At 43.5% G+C, this 20,349-nt stretch overlaps 1 protein-coding gene across 2 annotated transcripts in view; it reads left to right on the top strand.

Annotated features, from left to right (window-relative positions):
• Positions 1–20,349, top strand: part of NRXN2 (neurexin 2) — an 858,623-nt gene that overhangs the window by 641,296 nt on the left and 196,978 nt on the right. For both annotated transcript variants that reach the window (XM_044270141.1, XM_044270142.1), the window contains one exon: positions 3,394–3,575. In XM_044270141.1, coding sequence (XP_044126076.1) covers positions 3,394–3,575 — 182 coding nt within the window. The remainder of the gene's footprint in view (positions 1–3,393; positions 3,576–20,349) is intronic.

Below are 20,349 nucleotides of genomic sequence, written 5' to 3'. Positions count from 1 at the left end.
TATGAAGGTTGCTGTGGAGAATTATGGGGCTACATAATGTGGGGCCCCTTATTTCATGAGCAGCTGTCTTGTCTATTTCTACAGTATATACACCCTTGTCTAGACATGGTGCCTCAACACATCTTAATAAACACACCACATAGCTTAAAAACGTTTTCTGGCTGAAGTATTACTGGAATTATTTTTCTAGGACCACAGTGCAGTGTTGTGATATATACAAAATTCTATGGATTTCCTATGCAGGTCGCCAGCCAAGATATTTTCTTGCCTATAAAAACAGTAACAGCATGAACCCCTAGTAAAGACTCACTCTTTTGTCATCGTTGTGTCATGACCTAATTTGTTAAAATTTATAGAGGCCATCTCATGAAATCTTGATTGAGGAAACACAGGTTTCTCTCCTGTTATGACTCATGCGTACTCCTTATAATTGTTCCAGTGATTCAGCTTTTAAGATCAACCTTTGTTAAAAATTAAAATTAAAAAAATAATTTGAAGCAGGAAAGGTAACCATGTATTGTTATGGCATTTTTAAGGCATTTATGTTGAGTGGGTAATAGTATTATGTTCATACTGGAGCAGCATGCATTTGTGAAGTTTACAGAAGGGCAATGTGGTTCTCAGCTTCAGACAAAAGTGAGAAAAGACTGCTACATTTACTTAAGAAAGAAAAGCGCATATACAGTGATCAATGGTTCAATGCCTTCCTACAGTATGCACTCTGTAGCATTAACTGCTTTCGTTAAGGCACCTCCTCTGTAAGTCAGACTGTCATTATCCAAATGGGTGTGATTATCCAAGTGACTTCAAGGGGTGTGGTGATCTGTGGAGTACTCTACTTGTGGGTAGGTGTAAAGGCAAGAAGAGTCTTATGAGACGCCTAACACTAAGCTAAGTCAGATTTCTGTGCTTTGCAGTGCTGAGGGGAATTACCCTGAAATCAATGTTTGACAAAGTACTGGCTTAGCTATAATCCTAAATTATGTCACAAGCCCTTTTTAAATGTTTGAACATTGACCTATAGGATAGCTGCCTTCCAACTGATGTCACCAAAGGCACAACCTTCTTTTTTTTTAAGAAATAACATATTTTTGCTGCACACATGAACATTTGCTAACTTGGCCATTTTCACAAGTGAAAGTATGCCATGCCCAGGGGCGCATGGCCAACTAGAATATACAGTACAGACCGAAAGTTTGGGCACACCTTCTCATTCAAAGAGTTTTCTTTAATTTCATGACTATGAAAATTGTAATTTCACACTGAAGGCATCAAAACTATGAATTAACACATGTGGAATTATATACATAACAAAAAAGTGTGAAACAACTGAAAATATGTCATATTCTAGGTTCTTCAAAGTAGCCACCTTTTGCTTTGATTACTGCTTTGCACACTCTTGGCATTCTCTTGATGAGCTTCAAGAGGTAGTAACCTGAAATGGTCTTCCAACAGTCTTGAAAGAGTTCCCAGCGATGCTTAGCACTTGTTGGCCCTTTTGCCTTCACTCTGCGGTCCAGCTCACCCCAAACCATCTCGATTGGGTTCAGGTCCGGTGACTGTGGAGGCAAGGTCATCTGGTGCAGCACCCCATCACTCTCCTTCATGGTCAAATAGCCCTTACACAGCCTGGAGGTGTGTTTGGGGTCATTGTCCTGTTGAAAAATAAATGATGGTCCAACTAAACGCAAACCGGATGGAATAGCATGCTGCTGCAAGATGCTGTGGTAGCCCTGCTGGTTCAGTATGCCTTCAATTTTGAATAAATCCCCAACAGTGTCACCAGCAAAGCACCCCCACACCATCACACCTCCTCCTCCTCCATGCTTCACGGTGGGAACCAGGCATGTAGAATCCATCCGTTCACCTTTTCTGCGTCGCACAAAGACACGGTCGCTGGAACCAAAGATCTCAAATTTGGACTCATCAGACCAAAGCACAGATTTCCACTGGTCTAATGTCCATTCCTTGTGTTCTTTAGCCCAAATAAGTCTCTTCTGCTTGTTGCCTGTCCTTAGAAGTGGTTTCCTAGCAGATATTCTACCATGAAGGCCTGATTCACACAGGCTCCTCTTAACAGTTGTTCTAGAGATGTGTCTGCTGCTAGAACTCTGTGTGGCATTGGCCTGGTCTCTAATCTGAGATGCTGTTAACCTGCGATTTCTGAGGCTGGTAACTCGGATGAACTTATCCTCCGCAGCAGAAGTGACCCTTGGTCTTCCTTTCCTGGGGCGGTCCTTATGTGAGCCAGTTTCTTTGTAGCGCTTGATGGATTTTGTGACTGCACTTGGGGACACTTTCAAAGTTTTCCCAATTTTTCGGACTGACTGACCTTCATTTCCTAAAGTAATGATGGCCACTCGTTTTTCTTTACTTAGCTGCTTATAATACAAATCCTAACAGTCTATTTAGTAGGACTATCAGCTGTGTATCCACCTGACTTCTCCACAAGCAACTAATGGTCCCAACCCCATTTATAAGGCAAGAAATCCCACTTATTAAACCTGACAGCGCACACCTGTGAAGTGAAACCCATTTCAGGTGACTACCTCTTAAATCTTATCAAGAGAATGCCAAGAGTGTGCAAAGCAGTAATCAAAGCAAAAGGTGGCTACTTTGAAGAACCTAGAATATGACATATTTTCAGTTGTTTCACACTTTTTTGTTATGTATATAATTCCACATGTGTTAATTCATAGTTTTGATGCCTTCAGTGTGAATCTACAATTTTCATAGTCATGAAATTAAATAAAACTCTTTGAATGAGAAGGTGTGTCCAAACTTTTGGTCTGTACTGCATAATAAACTCACTTTTTTGGATTGGTGACAGGTCATCTTTGAACATTGGGGAAAATAAGAAATCCTTAAATTGCCAACACTGATATCTTAATGTGGAATGCAAGACTGATGTTATACCATCCAAATTAATACAGTTCAGTGCCTAGGATATGTATACAGTGTTGTCATCATGGTTGTCAAATTACAGATAGCATATACAGTATGGGCTATAATTTGGTGAGTCACATATAGTTGCTGGAAGGGGTAACAAGTTATATATTACTCCTAAGCCTGAGGTTATACCCTTGCCGTATTCAATTTTCCATACCTGTTTTTTTTTTTTTATGCATCTTTTGGTATTTTACTCTGCTCCCAGTTACAAATGTTGTACTTTTATTATAGTCATCCTTTTCTCTAAGATCATATAGGTGATTTTAGGGAATTACATAACTGCAGAACATTGTAAAAGCATTTATGCGTCTTGCTTTATGAATGTATTACCTGAGAACTGCATAGTGTATTCTTTTTTGAATGTATTGATAACTAATGCACTTATTTGTCTTCTATTAGCTCAGCAATGGATGTACTCTCATTGTCTATCCTCTTCTCTTTTAGCTGGTACCACATATATATTTGGAAAAGGGGGAGCGCTCATTACATACACCTGGCCGCCAAATGATCGACCTAGTACAAGAGCTGACCGACTTGCAGTTGGCTTCACCACACAGCAGAAGGATGCAGTTTTACTTCGAGTGGACAGTGCTTCTGGTTTGGGAGACTACTTGCAGCTTCACATAGTAAGAAAATTGCATTTCTTTTTATTCTGATACTGCTGGTGCTTTTACAATTCATCACCTAACAGTTTAAAACCATTTTGAACACCATTAAACATTTTCTTTTCACTTAACACATACATGCTACCTTGTGTTGGTCTGTCACATAAAATCCCAATAAAATACATTTAACATTCTGGGTATAATGTGAAAAAATATGGAAAAGTTCAAGAGGTATGTATACTTTTTCATGCCTTGTAAAGAGAGAGAATTCCAGGGATTTGTATTCAGCTCCCTGTACTCTATTACCCCTTAATGAAATCCAGCGTGATCAATTGCCTTCAGAAGTCATCTAATTAGTAAACAGAGTCCATCTGCGTGAAATCTATTCTCACACTCACATGGACCGTGAGAGGATGCAGTGAAAGTATTGTTAATCCAGTAGCTATCATGTGGAATGATTGGGACATATTCTGAAACCCCTGACTTGGGCACCAAAAAAACGTGTTCAGTCACTAGCCCCATAAACGTGCAGCTTGGATTGGTTGAGTATGTATAGTTTTTTTTTAGGTTTGATAAACCACTGTCAGAAACATATTCACTAATATAATCACTGACGTGATCACAAAAGATTGGTACCGCCCGCCAGTTGAGTTACAAAATACCAAGGATAGAGTATGTGCCCATTTAATTCTAAAGGTGCCTATATAATTAGGAGAAGAACAAGGATCTTCACCCCTGAAGAAGGAAAACATGACCATTTTCCAAAACACATTGATCCTTTGGAGATTCTGTAGCTCAGGGGACATCATTTTGTGCTCTGTACGGAGCGCAAGCTTTGAGGAAGAGAAGCGTGCTTCTAGCTGAGGCGTGCTTTAAAGATTATCTAGAATTGCAAGTGCCATGCCATGGATTTTTAATTTTTATTTTATTTTTTTGCCTATACAAGAGGATGCCGCATATATAGGACCTCTTCTTCATTTCCGATGCAACCAATCCTGGTAGGTGCCTGATTGGCTTGTTTATGTGGGAAATATTTTGTATTACGAAGAACTGTTCATATACCTGTGGTTACTACACAAAGTAGTACAGGGAACAACGGTCGGGCATGCTAGTTGGATTCTGGACATTGATAGCGCAGTCCCTATACAAACCTTATCACTCTCAGATCATAAACATTTATTTAATATGTAGGATGGCTTAACAATCAAAATGAGTCAATGCAAGCAGTATCCGTAATAAAAGAAGTGAAGAGTTGTTAACAAATTAAAAAGGAAAATAAATTTGTGAACTTCTCTAGCTTAGGCAGGGTACTGGCTCTTCTTAAAGAGACCAGCCCTGTATGGAGACTTTCTGTAAGTGATCCATAATATGAAGACTTATTGGCAAAGCTCCATGGAAAAACAATATGCAAAGAGGAAATGAACCATCTCACTAGCACCACCTTATGGAGGTGGCTCCCAATCAGTCAAAGCCTTTGAGGATGGTGAACTTCTCTAGATAGGTTATTTTTCCAGGTACAAACAACTATCTAAATTCTATCTGGAGTAAAAAGAAAAAAAACTGAAACTGTTTTTCTGACCTAATATTTTAAGTGTAATCTTTCTTTTTTTGGTGACCCATAAGTGTGTGCATCCTTTGATAGTATTCAAAATGTTTCCTGATGGGGCTAATATATCAGTCTATCTCTATTGTTTTGTGCATGAAGCTGAGGCCAATACACCTCTCTTCACTGAGCATGTAAAGGTGGAGGTAGCTTGTGGCGACATACCCAGCCAGCAGGGGTACTGGTCAGAATGGCTCCCCTGAAGGGCAGCTCTAACCCCATAACTCTTTATAGGTCATTTGAATATAGTACGCAAAGTGCTTTTTCTGTGTTATGCAGAACACATATGAAGACATCATTGTCAACCTGTTTCCCTCTTTAATAGCAGTTGGGGGGGGGGGGGGGCAGAAATTACAGGTTCTCTTTAAGTGAAAAGGTAAATGCAAGGGGGGCATCCAAGCAGAACTTCATGCCTGTCAGGCAGTAATGAAGGAATTATGATCAGAATAACCACAGAGTAGTCTAGCTGTGATGACTAACCTGCAGCACTCCAACTGTGCTAAAACTAAGACTTCCAAGATGCACACTTGCTTGGCTGTTCTTAGAACTTTATAGAAATGAGAAGAGCATTCTGGGAGTTGTAGTCATAGCCTGGCTCATTTATGCAGTTTGAGTAAAACTACTGTACCTATATTATTAAGATACATAGGGGCACATTTATTAAGACCGGCATTTTAGATGCCTCTAGCTGGCGGTGGATCCGAAGTCACGAAGAGGTGCAGACCATTTTCTACGGCTAAAACAGGCATAGAAAATGGTGAGGCCTGCCGGTCCGTCCCCTGCCCTGTCCACGTCATGCCCACAATTTTAGAACTGGGGTAAGTGGGTGAAGCCTCAGATTGCGCCACCATCTACGCCTGAATAACACCAAATTTAGGTGTAGGTCAGCTAAGTAAATGACCCCCATAATGTACAACAATTTCTCAAACTATTTAGCCCTATAAGAGGAGTTTTAACTTTATCGAATCAGAGTGGTTTTATTTTTTAGAAATCATACATTTGTGTCCTAAATTGTGGGAGAGACTGAGCATGTGTAAGGTTCAGGTACAGAATTTAATCATCCTGATTACTTCAATCCGCAATGAATCACCCCCTAAGTGTTTATGTAAATGTTGCAATAATTGACCTATTAACTTGAAATACAGTAATATGTAATAAGCAGTTGGGATAAAGGTATGAATCACTGTATAAATGAATTTTAACTATCTTTTTATTATTTTTATAATAATGAAAATTAATTTTACTTTTGCCATGCAGATGGCAAATTACCTTCCAGTATTAGCAATGAAAAAGTATCTTGCACTACAAAAAAAGTATCCTGTCTTGCTGAAAAGTACACCAAATATGTATCAAGTAAAGGTGTAGATGTGAACAGATGTCAGTAGTTGTGAAGATGTAAAGTTTACATTGCCACTGCCTTAAAATTTGGTGTAATAGCTTGAATGCACCTAGTGCTTTACATCCACAAACAGATAGAATGTGTCTTCAGATAGATGTAACAACGTGGAAATCTCTAACTGTAGAATTGTTTCACTTAAAGCAGCTTCATCCAAAGTGCGATTACTAATGATATATGATGCGGTATGGGCATATGCAGGCTGCACTGTAAAAAATCGGCACTTTGTGAAGAATTATTAGTGTATTTATAACAGTTGTCTAGTGTAACTTTATTGAGAAATACAGAATGAGCACCATATTTATGAAGCACATGTACCACTTTCTTTTGTCATAGAAGTTAGAAGTGGATGAGGCACAGTGGGATTTTTTTTAAATTTACTTTATATTAAGAAGTATTCCTTTTAATAAAACAAATTGTAATTTTGAGAGAAATATGTAAACTATTGCTCTACTTTTGACACTTTCTGTGAGTGTTTGATACATGCCTACTAAATAAGTGGGTGGTGCAGGGGGCCCATACTAATTATTTATGTGGAGTCCTATGAGATCTGTGTATACCCCTAATAATAGACTGACCTTTTTCTGAGAATAGAACCTCTAGAGTTATCAAGGGTTTATTGAGATGGTTTTAACTATTTCGGGACGCAGTTTTTATTTGAATGTTTTTGCTTTCATTTTTTCCTCCCTGATTTCCAAGGACCTTTTTTTCTGTTCACATAGCCATAGCTTCTTTTTATGTGGGTATTCTGCCACTGATATATGTGAGTCTCTGATGAGTGTGAGCGGCAATCTTGTAAAAGCAACGGAAGATAGTAAACTTAATCATTCCCCTAGCAATACCAGTTGTATGTAGAAATCCAGTAAGGAAGATGCAATGGATATGCCTTTAGGTAATTTATTGAATGTACCTTGAAAAATAATGACTGAGGTCAAAGGAAAATCCTCTCCCAGCTCTGTGAGACTTATCTAACAGACAGGAAGAGACTGCAGCACACAGGATGTGAGCTCATAGCAGAGGAGGAGTTACAAGATGAATGACATGGAAATTACACAATAGGTAGCTTCATGAAACCAAATATACCAATGACCACCATGGATTTTACCATTGCGTGTATTGGAAAACGTAAAAAAATACTGTTTGTTGAAATGTGAGGAAAAGTATAATTCTGACAAGGTTTTTTGGGTATTATTTTTACAACATTTACTGTGCCCCATAAACGCATGCTTTAACAGTTCTGCAGACAGAAATATCAATTGTGTCAGAATACAGTGATGCAAAGAAAAAATATTTTTTTAAAATTTTTCATATTTTTTAAAGTATATTTACAAATATATATAAATAAATAAGTATATATTGTGGGGATTTGCTCTGGTGGACGCAGTATAGAGGCATCCACAAAGTCTTTAACTTAAACAGTCAAGTGTTTTATCCACACATAAGGAAAAACAAAGTGACATTTTGCAGTCTAGGTGTTTGTTCACACCATGAAAAGTCCACAGAACAAAAACCATCACCTGGTTTGCAGTTTCTCCACCTGTGCTCCACAGCAGGCTTTAGGGGCCTGTTTCTCAGCATGCAGCTCGCAGCCCTTTTGCACGGCAGAAGTTTTCAGATCCCAAAACACACAAGGACTGACAGCGCTCCACTGTCAGAGAGGAGTAATCCACACCCAGCTGAGACTGCTGGCTGGGTTTGATATAGGCCAGTAAAGACCCGGCCTGTAACATGGGGAGAAGCCACCCACCCAGCACTTTGGCTACTCCTAGTAAGAGCCGGCCAGGATCGCCTTACAGCCATATTAAAATAGCAAACTGTCAGCAAGCACTAGCTGCCGCTGACACTTGAAAATACCGGCTCTTACTTTACCGAGGCCAGAAACCTTGGTGACATATACTTTCCATCAATATATATTGCTTTCGATATACTTTCCACCCTTGCGCCTTCCTAATATATATATATATATATATATATTTGGTATGATTTTAATTGTACTTTCACACAAAATGAGGTTGTCATGCCATTTTTGGGAAGAAGTTAAAGGATTTGAAAGGGTTTTGCATCATTAGTAACTTCATGATCTTGAAGACGCCAAAGATGGGAAAAACCATGGCTGTGCTCAGTGTGTCATATGTTTTTATTATAATAAGTGCTTGTTAGGTAAATTCTGAATATTTGCAATACAGTTTCTTTAAATGTCAGAAACTGTCATCGCTATCTTCCCGCTTCCATCTTAAAAGTAGGATTGATACGTGACATGGATTTGATAATTACACATGGACATGGATTTGGAGAGCTTTTGCACTTAGAGAGAACATAGAAAGTGAAGCGATGCATACTGACTGAACCACATGAATGCCATTCTTCCTCACTGTGTATGTGGGTGATGATTATCCCATTGGACCTGATTGTTACATAATGTATATTAGTGTGCAGCCACCTAGGATCTTTTATATCATAATTTCAAACCCATTAAAGGGACATTTCCATCAGATATTCATAGAAAGCACTTTTTTTTTTTTTAGAATGTTTGGCACAGAGGGATACACTCCTTCATAGATAGGATAACCCATCCCCAGTTTACTGCTGCTGTGAGGGAAAGATTTGATCTATCAATAAAATAGTAAATTACAAAAATGAGGACAACAGTATGAACGCTGTATTGCTCTCTTCATAGGCCTAGATGTCCACAGAAAAGCATTGCACTTTATAAGTGTAATGTATGATGCTTTAATTGAGGCACCCTATGTAACCTGATTGAGAAGGTGGTGCCCACTTCTTGTGTCATGATGATGCTCTAATGGAGTTACTCATGCCTTTCCCTCTCTGCAGTGTATGATCTGACTAGCAAGGCTGTATGCTGTGCTAAAAGTCCAAACAAAGGAGAACATTATGAACCAGAACAGGAAGTGGTATACATGGGGTGGTATAAAAATGATATCCACCAATCCATCTACCTGTTAATACATAGAATACTCCCATATAGGCTGTTAATGTGGGAGGAAAATGTTGATGACATTTAACAATTCAATGAATTTTGTTAAGACATATCACATTTTCTTGAGTAGCATTGAGCTTGAGTGAACTTTTAATCTTGTTGTCAATAGTACAGGAAGAAATACAAAAGTCAGGTTGAAGCACTAAGTCTGCTTTCACACAAATTTTACTGGATCCGGCAGGGTTCAGCAACAATGCCTCAGTTACTGATAATACAACCATCTGAATCAGTTGGGAATGGATCCGGTTGTATTATCTATAACATACCCAAGACGGATCCATCATGAACTCCATTGAAAGTCAATGGAGGACGGATCCGTTTTCTATTGTGTTAGAGAAAACGTATCCGTACCCATTGACTTGCATTAGGGGTCATGACAGATCCGTCTTGCTCCGCATCCCAGGACGGAAATCAAACTACAACATGTTGCAGCTTGCTCTCCTGTCTGGGAACGCAACTAAACGGAACGGAATGCATTTTGGAGCATTTCATTATGTTCTGTTCAGTTTTGTCCCCATTAACAATAGTTGGGGACAAAACTGAAATGCTAGTGTGAAAGTAGCCTAAATCATCATACTTTTTTCCAGACAGACAGACAGATTAGAGAAATGGAAGAACACTACATTCATGTATGCATTCTGAAGCATGGATATGGTATTTATGTCTAGTAAGCTCTTGTTTAGCAGTGATATCTTCCATTTGACATCTTCAGGACCTTGGACGAGAATGCTCTCCTAACTTGCAGGTACTTCAGGCAGTAGGACCAGCAATCTCATGCTGCAGTTATTCTGTCACTGTGAGTAAATACACAGGGTCAGGATAGTGACAACAGCTGTTACAGACAGCTGATTGGTCACAACACCTAGCTGTCCCCATCTGATGGTCGCTGTGATTGGTCAGTCAATCCAGACTGACCAATCACAGCTAAAGGCGCTTATTTCCACCCCAATTTCCTCAGTTTTGTCCTTACTGTGACTGCTGAGGAGATCGAGAGTATGTGCATATGCTCAGTAGTACACTCCTAATTGCTGAGGAGATCGCAGCTGCAGCCTGACATTCCCCCTCAACTCCCCTCCCCCTCCTGCAGTGCTGAGGACATCAAAGCTGCAGGTAATTCTCCAGTGCTGAGGAGATCGGAGCTGCTTGTAATACTCCGTCTCCAGTGCTGAGGAGATCGGAGCTGCTTGTAATTCTGCGCCTCCAGTGCTGAGGAGATCGGAGCTGCTTGTAATTCTACGCCTCCAGTGCTGAGGAGATCGGAGCTGCTTGTAATTCTGCGCCTCCAGTGCTGAGGAGATCGGAGCTGCTTGTAATTCTACGCCTCCAGTGCTGAGGAGATCGGAGCTGCTTGTAATTCTGCACCTCCAGTGCTGAGGAGATCGGAGCTGCTTGTAATACTCCGTCTCCAGTGCTGAGGAGATCGGAGCTGCTTGTAATACTCCGTCTCCAGTGCTGAGGAGATCGGAGCAGCTTGTAATACTCCGTCTCCAGTACTGAGGAGATCGGAGCTGCTTGTAATACTCCGTCTCCAGTACTGAGGAGATCGGAGCTGCTTGTAATACTCCGTCTCCAGTGCTGAGGAGATCGGAGCTGCTTGTAATACTCCGTCTCCAGTGCTGAGGAGATCGGAGCAGCTTGTAATACTCCGTCTCCAGTACTGAGGAGATCGGAGCTGCTTGTAATACTCCGTCTCCAGTACTGAGGAGATCGGAGCTGCTTGTAATACTCCGTCTCCAGTACTGAGGAGATCGGAGCAGCTTGTAATACTCCGTCTCCAGTGCTGAGGAGATCAGAGCAGCTTGTAATACTCCGTCTCCAGTACTGAGGAGATCGGAGCAGCTTGTAATACTCCGTCTCCAGTACTGAGGAGATCGGAGCTGCTTGTAATACTCCGTCTCCAGTACTGAGGAGATCGGAGCTGCTTGTAATACTCCGTCTCCAGTACTGAGGAGATCGGAGCAGCTTGTAATACTCCGTCTCCAGTGCTGAGGAGATCAGAGCAGCTTGTAATACTCCGTCTCCAGTACTGAGGAGATCAGAGCTGCTTGTAATACTCCGTCTCCAGTACTGAGGAGATCGGAGCAGCTTGTAATACTCCGTCTCCAGTACTGAGGAGATCGGAGCTGCTTGTAATTCTCCGTCTCCAGTGCTGAGGAGATCGGAGCTGCTTGTAATACTCAGTCTCCATTGCTGAGGAGATCGGAGCTGCTTGTAATTCTCCGTCTCCAGTACTGAGGAGATCGGAGCTGCTTGTAATTCTCCGTCTTCAGTACTGAGGAGATCGGAGCTGCTTGTAATTCTCCGTCTCCAGTACTGAGGAGATCGGAGCTGCTTGTAATTCTCCATCTCCAGTGCTGAGGAGATCGGAGCTGCTTGTAATTCTCTGTCTCCAGTGCTAAGGAGATCGGAGCTGCTTGTAATTCTGCGCCTCCAGTGCTGAGGAGATCGGAGCTGCTTGTAATTCTCCGTCTCCAGTGCTAAGGAGATCGGAGCTGCTTGTAATTCTGCGTCTCCATTGCTGAGGAGATCGGAGCTGCTTGTAATTCTGCGTCTCCAGTGCTGAGGAGATCGGAGCTGCTTGTAATTCTGCGCCTCCAGTACTGAGGAGATCGGAGCTGCAGCCTGACATTCCCCCTTAACTCCCCTCCCCCTTGCAGTGCTGAGGACATCAAAGCTGCTTGTAATACTCCATCTCCAGTGCTGAGAAGATCGGAGCTGCTTGTAATACTCCGTCTCCAGTACTGAGGAGATCGGAGCTGCTTGCAATTCTCTGTCTCTAGTGCTGAGGAGATCGGAGCTGCTTGTAATTCTCCGTCTCTAGTGCTGAGGATATCGGAGCTGCTTGTAACACTCCGTCTCCAGTGTTGAGGAGATCGGAGCTGCTTGTAATTCTCCGTCTCCAGTGTTGAGGAGAACGGAGCTGCTTGTAATTCTCCGTCTCCAGTGCTAAGGAGATCAGAGCAGCTTGTAATTCTGCGCCTCCAGTGCTGAGGAGATCGGAGCTGCTTGTAATTCTGCGCCTCCAGTGCTGAGGAGATCGAAGCTGCTTGTAATTCTGCGTCTCCAATACTGAGGAGATCGAAGCTGCTTGTAATTCTGCGCCTCCAAAGCTGAGGAGATCGGAGCTGCTTGTAATACTCCGTCTCTAGTGCTGAGGAGATCGGAGCTGCTTGTAACACTCCGTCTCCAGTGCTGAGGAGATAGGAGCTGCTTGTAATTCTCCGTCTCCAGTACTAAGGAGATCGGAGCTGCTTGTAATTCTCCGTCTCCAGTGCTGAGGAGATCGGAGCTGCTTGTAATTCTGCGCCTCCAGTGCTGAGGAGATCGGAGCTGCTTGTAATTCTGCGCCTCCAGTGCTGAGGAGATCGGAGCTGCTTGTAATTCTGCGCCTCCAGTGCTGAGGAGATCGAAGCTGCTTGTAATACTCCGTCTCCAGTGCTGAGGAGATTGGAGCTGCTTGTAATACTCCGTCTCTAGTGCTGAGGAGATCGGAGCTGCTTGTAACACTCCGTCTCCAGTGCTGAGGAGATTGGAGCTGCTTGTAATTCTCCGTCTCCAGTGCTGTGGAGATCGGAGCTGCTTGTAATTCTGCGCCTCCAGTGCTGAGGAGATCGGAGCTGCTTGTAATTCTGCGCCTCCAGTGCTGAGGAGATCGGAGCTGCTTGTAATTCTATGTCTCCAGTGCTAAGGAGATCGGAGCTGCTTGTAATTCTCCAGTACTGAGGAGATCGGAGCTGCTTGTAATTCTCCAGTACTGAGGAGATCGGAGCTGCTTGTAATTCTGTGCCTGCAGTGGTGAGGAGATCGGAGCTGCTTGTAATTCTGTGCCTGCAGTGCTGAGGAGATCGGAGCTGCTTGTAATTCTGCGCCTCCAGTGCTGAGGAGATCGGAGCTGCTTTCAATTCTCTGTATCCATTACTGAGGAGATCGAATCTGCTAGTAATTTTCCGTCTCCAGTACTGAGGAGATCGGAGCTGCTTGTAATTCTCCGTCTCCAGTGCTGAGGAGATCGGAGCAGCTTGTAATACTCCGTCTCCAGTACTGAGGAGATCGGAGCTGCTTGTAATACTCCGTCTCCAGTACTGAGGAGATCGGAGCTGCTTGTAATACTCCGTCTCCAGTACTGAGGAGATCGGAGCAGCTTGTAATACTCCGTCTCCAGTGCTGAGGAGATCAGAGCAGCTTGTAATACTCCGTCTCCAGTACTGAGGAGATCAGAGCTGCTTGTAATACTCCGTCTCCAGTACTGAGGAGATCGGAGCAGCTTGTAATACTCCGTCTCCAGTACTGAGGAGATCGGAGCTGCTTGTAATTCTCCGTCTCCAGTGCTGAGGAGATCGGAGCTGCTTGTAATACTCAGTCTCCATTGCTGAGGAGATCGGAGCTGCTTGTAATTCTCCGTCTCCAGTACTGAGGAGATCGGAGCTGCTTGTAATTCTCCGTCTTCAGTACTGAGGAGATCGGAGCTGCTTGTAATTCTCCGTCTCCAGTACTGAGGAGATCGGAGCTGCTTGTAATTCTCCATCTCCAGTGCTGAGGAGATCGGAGCTGCTTGTAATTCTCTGTCTCCAGTGCTAAGGAGATCGGAGCTGCTTGTAATTCTGCGCCTCCAGTGCTGAGGAGATCGGAGCTGCTTGTAATTCTCCGTCTCCAGTGCTAAGGAGATCGGAGCTGCTTGTAATTCTGCGTCTCCATTGCTGAGGAGATCGGAGCTGCTTGTAATTCTGCGTCTCCAGTGCTGAGGAGATCGGAGCTGCTTGTAATTCTGCGCCTCCAGTACTGAGGAGATCGGAGCTGCAGCCTGACATTCCCCCTCAACTCCCCTCCCCCTTGCAGTGCTGAGGACATCAAAGCTGCTTGTAATACTCCATCTCCAGTGCTGAGAAGATCGGAGCTGCTTGTAATACTCCGTCTCCAGTACTGAGGAGATCGGAGCTGCTTGCAATTCTCTGTCTCTAGTGCTGAGGAGATCGGAGCTGCTTGTAATTCTCCGTCTCTAGTGCTGAGGATATCGGAGCTGCTTGTAACACTCCGTCTCCAGTGTTGAGGAGATCGGAGCTGCTTGTAATTCTCCGTCTCCAGTGTTGAGGAGAACGGAGCTGCTTGTAATTCTCCGTCTCCAGTGCTAAGGAGATCGGAGCAGCTTGTAATTCTGCGCCTCCAGTGCTGAGGAGATCGGAGCTGCTTGTAATTCTGCGCCTCCAGTGCTGAGGAGCTCGAAGCTGCTTGTAATTCTGCGTCTCCAATACTGAGGAGATCGAAGCTGCTTGTAATTCTGCGCCTCCAGTGCTGAGGAGATCGGAGCTGCTTGTAATACTCCGTCTCTAGTGCTGAGGAGATCGGAGCTGCTTGTAACACTCCGTCTCCAGTGCTGAGGAGATAGGAGCTGCTTGTAATTCTCCGTCTCCAGTACTAAGGAGATCGGAGCTGCTTGTAATTCTCCGTCTCCAGTGCTGAGGAGATCGGAGCTGCTTGTAATTCTGCGCCTCCAGTGCTGAGGAGATCGGAGCTGCTTGTAATTCTGCGCCTCCAGTGCTGAGGAGATCGGAGCTGCTTGTAATTCTGCGCCTCCAGTGCTGAGGAGATCGAAGCTGCTTGTAATACTCCGTCTCCAGTGCTGAGGAGATTGGAGCTGCTTGTAATACTCCGTCTCTAGTGCTGAGGAGATCGGAGCTGCTTGTAACACTCCGTCTCCAGTGCTGAGGAGATTGGAGCTGCTTGTAATTCTCCGTCTCCAGTGCTGTGGAGATCGGAGCTGCTTGTAATTCTGCGCCTCCAGTGCTGAGGAGATCGGAGCTGCTTGTAATTCTGCGCCTCCAGTGCTGAGGAGATCGGAGCTGCTTGTAATTCTATGTCTCCAGTGCTAAGGAGATCGGAGCTGCTTGTAATTCTCCAGTACTGAGGAGATCGGAGCTGCTTGTAATTCTCCAGTACTGAGGAGATCGGAGCTGCTTGTAATTCTGTGCCTGCAGTGGTGAGGAGATCGGAGCTGCTTGTAATTCTGTGCCTGCAGTGCTGAGGAGATCGGAGCTGCTTGTAATTCTGCGCCTCCAGTGCTGAGGAGATCGGAGCTGCTTTCAATTCTCTGTATCCATTACTGAGGAGATCGAATCTGCTAGTAATTTTCCGTCTCCAGTACTGAGGAGATCGGAGCTGCTTGTAATTCTCCATCTCCAGTGCTGAGGAGATCGGAGCTGCTTGCAATTCTCTGTCTCTAGTGCTGAGGAGACCGGAGCTGCTTGTAATTCTCTGTCTCCAGTGCTGAGGAGATCGGAACTGCTTGTAATTCTCCCTCTCCAGTGCTGAGGAGAATTCTCCCTCTCCAGTGCTGAGGAGAACACATCAAAGTATTTTGGAGAGGTAGGGAGGGTAGATTAGGCAGGGATAGTAAAGGAGAGTTTAGGGGAAAAGTTTTTTCTATTGCAGTTTAGCACCCAGATCGGGTGTCTGGGGTCCACAGCACTCAGCTGTGATGCACCTCCCTTCCCCCCACACCCGCCCCCACACACACACATTTATTTATTTTTTGCATGCGCTGACTGTGTCTGGCACTCTTAGCGTCCGGCCACAGTTAGTGCATCGCCCACCCCACCGCTTATCAGCTTCATACCGCTGATCAGCGCGTTTTAATATATTGTTTTTATTTTTATTTTTACACTTTTGGGGATTTTCACTTTTTTTGTTTGTTATTTTTTTATTTATTTTTCTGTTAGGTGTAGGGCAAACTACGTGAACACCCGTCCCCCACATACACGCACGCTGAATAAAGTTTTCCACGCACACACACACACACACACACACACTCCCCTATGGCCTGCTGGATGTTCTCGGCTGAGGAGACATACGCCCAGCTTGCCTCCAAATCCGAAAGTGCCAGGGAGGACGAGGATGACCCCACTTTCCTTTTGTAATCCGCATCCTCCTCATTATCTAGCGATGATGATGAGCCCCAAAGCGGCGTAGATGCCGCCAGGCGGAGCAAGGGGACCGCCATGCCAGGGAACCTGTGGCCCACACTAGTACGAGCAGCTCTGGGGCTCGTACTAGTTTTCCGGCCCACCAGATAAGTCCATTTGAGCCCCCTACCGGAGAACTTGTCTGTGTACCCCAGAGCATTTTGAGCCTGTGATTCCTGATTTTGTTGGCCAAGCAGGAATCCAGATTCTCACAGTGGGCTTCACTGACTATGACTATTTTAGTCTTTTTTTCAGTGACCACTTTGTGAACCTGATCGTGGAGCAAATGAACCTGTACGCCCAACAGTTCATTGCTCAACACCCGGGCTCCTTTTTGGCTAGGGCCAGTGGCTGGACTCCGATCAGTGGGGCCGAGATGAGGATGTTTTGGGGCCTCCTGCTGCACATGGGCCTAGTAAAAAAAAAAAAGTGTCAGGCACTACTGGAGTGGGGATGTCCTCTACCAGACCCCACTTTACAGTATGGCCATGACACGTACCCAGTTTGAGGCCACCCGGAAATGCCTGCATTATGCAGATAATGCAGCATGTTTCCCCCAAGGTGATCCTGCCTATGACCACCTGTACAAAATCAGGCAGGTCATCGATCACTTTGGAGGCCTTTGCCCCTGGAAGGGAGATCGTGGTTGATGAGTCTCTCATTGCTTTCAAGGGGAGACTCATTAGTATTTTCCCTCTAAGTGGGCGAGGTATGGCGTGAAGCTGTACAAACTTTGTGAGAATACCTCAAGGTACACTTACAAGTTTCGTGTGTATGAGGGGCGAGATTCCTGTATTCAACCCCCAGAATGTCCCCCCACTCTGGGTGTTAGCGGGAAACTTGTGTGGGTCCTTATGCACCCACTGCTAGATAAAGGTTACCACCTGTACGTGGATAACTTTTATACTAGTATCCCCTTGTTCCAGTCCCTCGCCACCAGATCCACGTCCGTTTGTGGGACCGAGCAAAAAAATCTACGCGGCCACCCTACCCACCCTCTCCAGGTACCTATCCCCAGGGGTGAGACCTGTGCCCTTACCAGTGGAAACCTGTTGCTGGTCATATATAAGGATGTCCTTGTACTGTCCACAAGTCACGGTAACGGCATCACCCCTGTCCCTGTGCGAGGTACTGCGGCAACGGTCCTCAGGTCCGATTGTATCGTCAACTGCAATCGGTATATGGTAGGAGTTGATCTCTCTGATCACGTCCTCAAGCCATATAATGCCATTTTCTGACCGGGAACAGGCAGGCAGGAGTACCTTGGGAACTGGAGAGTGCAGAGTGTTTCACAGGAGTGGGATACGGAAGGACACCACCACTCAGTGTGACACGTGCTCCGATCATCTGGTCCTCTGCATTGACGGTTGCTTCAGGGAGTACCACACTTCCATGGAGTCCTAAATTTATTAAAAAAAAGACATATTAGGTATCGCCGCGTCCATAAGAATCTGCTCTATAAAAATACCCCATGACCTAACCCGTCAGACGAACACGGTCAAGAATAAAAATAAAATACGGTGCAAAAAAAAGTGTTCTTTTTTGTCAACTTACATCACAAAAAGTGTAATAGTAAGCGATCAGAAAGTCATATGTCCCCCAAAATAGTGCCAATAAAACTGTCCTCTCATTCAGCAAAAAAATGAGCCCCTACCGAAGATAAGCTGCTAAAAACTTTTTTTTAAAAATGACTCGTAGACATGTTAGGTCAAGATTTTCTTCTAAACTTCTAAGCCTTGTAACGTCCCCAAAAAATAAAATGTCATTCCCAAAATGATCCAAACATGAAGTAGACATATGGGGAATGTAAAGTAATAACTATTTTCTTAGGTATTACTATGCATTATAGAAGTAGAGAAATTGAAACTTGGAAATTTGCAGATTTTTCCAAATTATTAGTAAATTTGGTATTTTTAATAAATACATTTTTAGTTTTTTTTTACTACATTTTACCAGTGTCATGAAGTACAATATGTGACGAAAAAGTTATCACCACATAAAGTGACACTGGTCAGATTTGCAAAAAATGGCCTGGTCCTTAGGGTGAAAATGAGCAGGATCCTTAAGGGGTTAAGGACAAATATGTAGGGAAAGTTTAGATAACTGAGATGTTATGCAAGTGTGCCAACTTCTAAGGCCATGTTCACATCTCTAGTGAACGTTTCTGGCAGGCTGTCCGGCTGAGACTATAGTGGGATCCGGCGGTGATCTGGCTACTTTATGGCATAATGCAGCGTTTCAGCCCGACAAATACAGCTTTTTGTATGGCCGTCAGCCAGCATTTATGCTAGATCTTCTCTAATGGAGATGTAAACACAACCTAGAGATTTTTGATTAATATAAATTTTCATTTGGAGGACCTTTCAAAAGGAGGACATGTTCCAAAATTCTAATAACTGTTTGAAGTACAAATTTTCCACACTCTGAGCTTTGAAATCCTCTCCATGAGTCCTCTAGCTAGCCTGGGATATTGTACAGCACATCATTTGTGACAGATTATCAATGACTATTAGCAATGTCTGACATCTACCATATAGAGGAGTTTGAACCATGTACTCTTCTAACAGCATAAAGCAGTGTTATTTTCAACGTCACCAGGCTGACTAGAATAGTTCTGGTGGTGAGTAGCTGAGGGTTTTGTATGGAATCTCCATTATTACAGCAGCTTTGTATCCACCTCATCTTGCATCAATGGAAGAAGCCAGGCATCAAAGAACCCATCTGCCTGAGAGCAATGTTGAGATTGGAATTTTTTGAACTAATCTTATCATTCATCTGTCCATAATAGAAACTGTTGATTTTGTTGTAAGCAATCGGCCTGCTAGTCACTAAAATGTTTAAGTGAAAAACCTAATAGTGGTATACATGTCAGGAAATGTTATGCCTTGTCTGTCAATGAAATGACAACTATTTTGTTGGAGCTGTATAAGTTAGCTGATAAAAAATTCCACATGCCTACCCTACTTAGATTTGATTGATGCATTGTCTGCAGCCTGCTTGGTATTAAGAATCCAACGGCAAGTAATATGTCAAATGAAAAGTACGTCATGATGTAGACATTAGTGATGGACGAACATCAACGGGGACGATTTGCGAACGTGTGTTCGCGGTGGGCCCCATTCACTTTCATTGTAGGCGGACCTGAAAAACCTTCAGGTCATATTTGCATCCAGCAAACACTTACTAGAAGTACACAAATAGTCCCACAACATGGACTGTGATATACCAGAGGGGAATCATTGGCAAAAATTTCCACACAAAATATGTATTTTAATCAGGGGCCATTTTTATGCACCTTAAAGGGAAACTCCCAAAAATATGCCCTGCTGGAGCCTAGAAAAGTGTTATTTCCTATCAGTTTGATGTATAAAAATGTGCAGCACTCCACGATTTTGTATCCTGCACAGTCCATTAATAAAATGCATGCGCTAACGTAATTTTTTTTTTCTGCCATGAAACTGTATGGTGAACTGACGCACCTGTACGGTGTCAGTCTGAGGCATCTGTTAATGTATACATTTTTGGTGTGCATTAAATGTAAGGCAAAAATGGGATGTGAACCCAGCCATAGTGTCAGAATTAGCACCAGTACACAGCGGAGCAACGTGGCTGAGAGGGGCGGCCGCCATGTACTGGCAGAGCGCTAACTGGTCCTGGTGGTCAGTGGTGAGGACTGTGTTTCCCAAGGATCATTTTCTACTGGGAAATACAGGGCACAGTATAATACACTAGAATCTATATAATATAAAGATATTAGCCCTACCACCAAATAATAATACAATTAGGTGGTCATTTTTATATAGAAATACATCTATGTTAGGCGTATTTCTCACACAGATTGT

This window comes from Bufo gargarizans, chromosome 10 (genome assembly GCF_014858855.1).
Source record: "Bufo gargarizans isolate SCDJY-AF-19 chromosome 10, ASM1485885v1, whole genome shotgun sequence".
Lineage (NCBI taxonomy): Eukaryota > Metazoa > Chordata > Amphibia > Anura > Bufonidae > Bufo > Bufo gargarizans.
The sequence above is the reverse complement of the archived record's forward strand: the minus strand, read 5'-3'. Positions and strand labels throughout refer to the sequence as shown.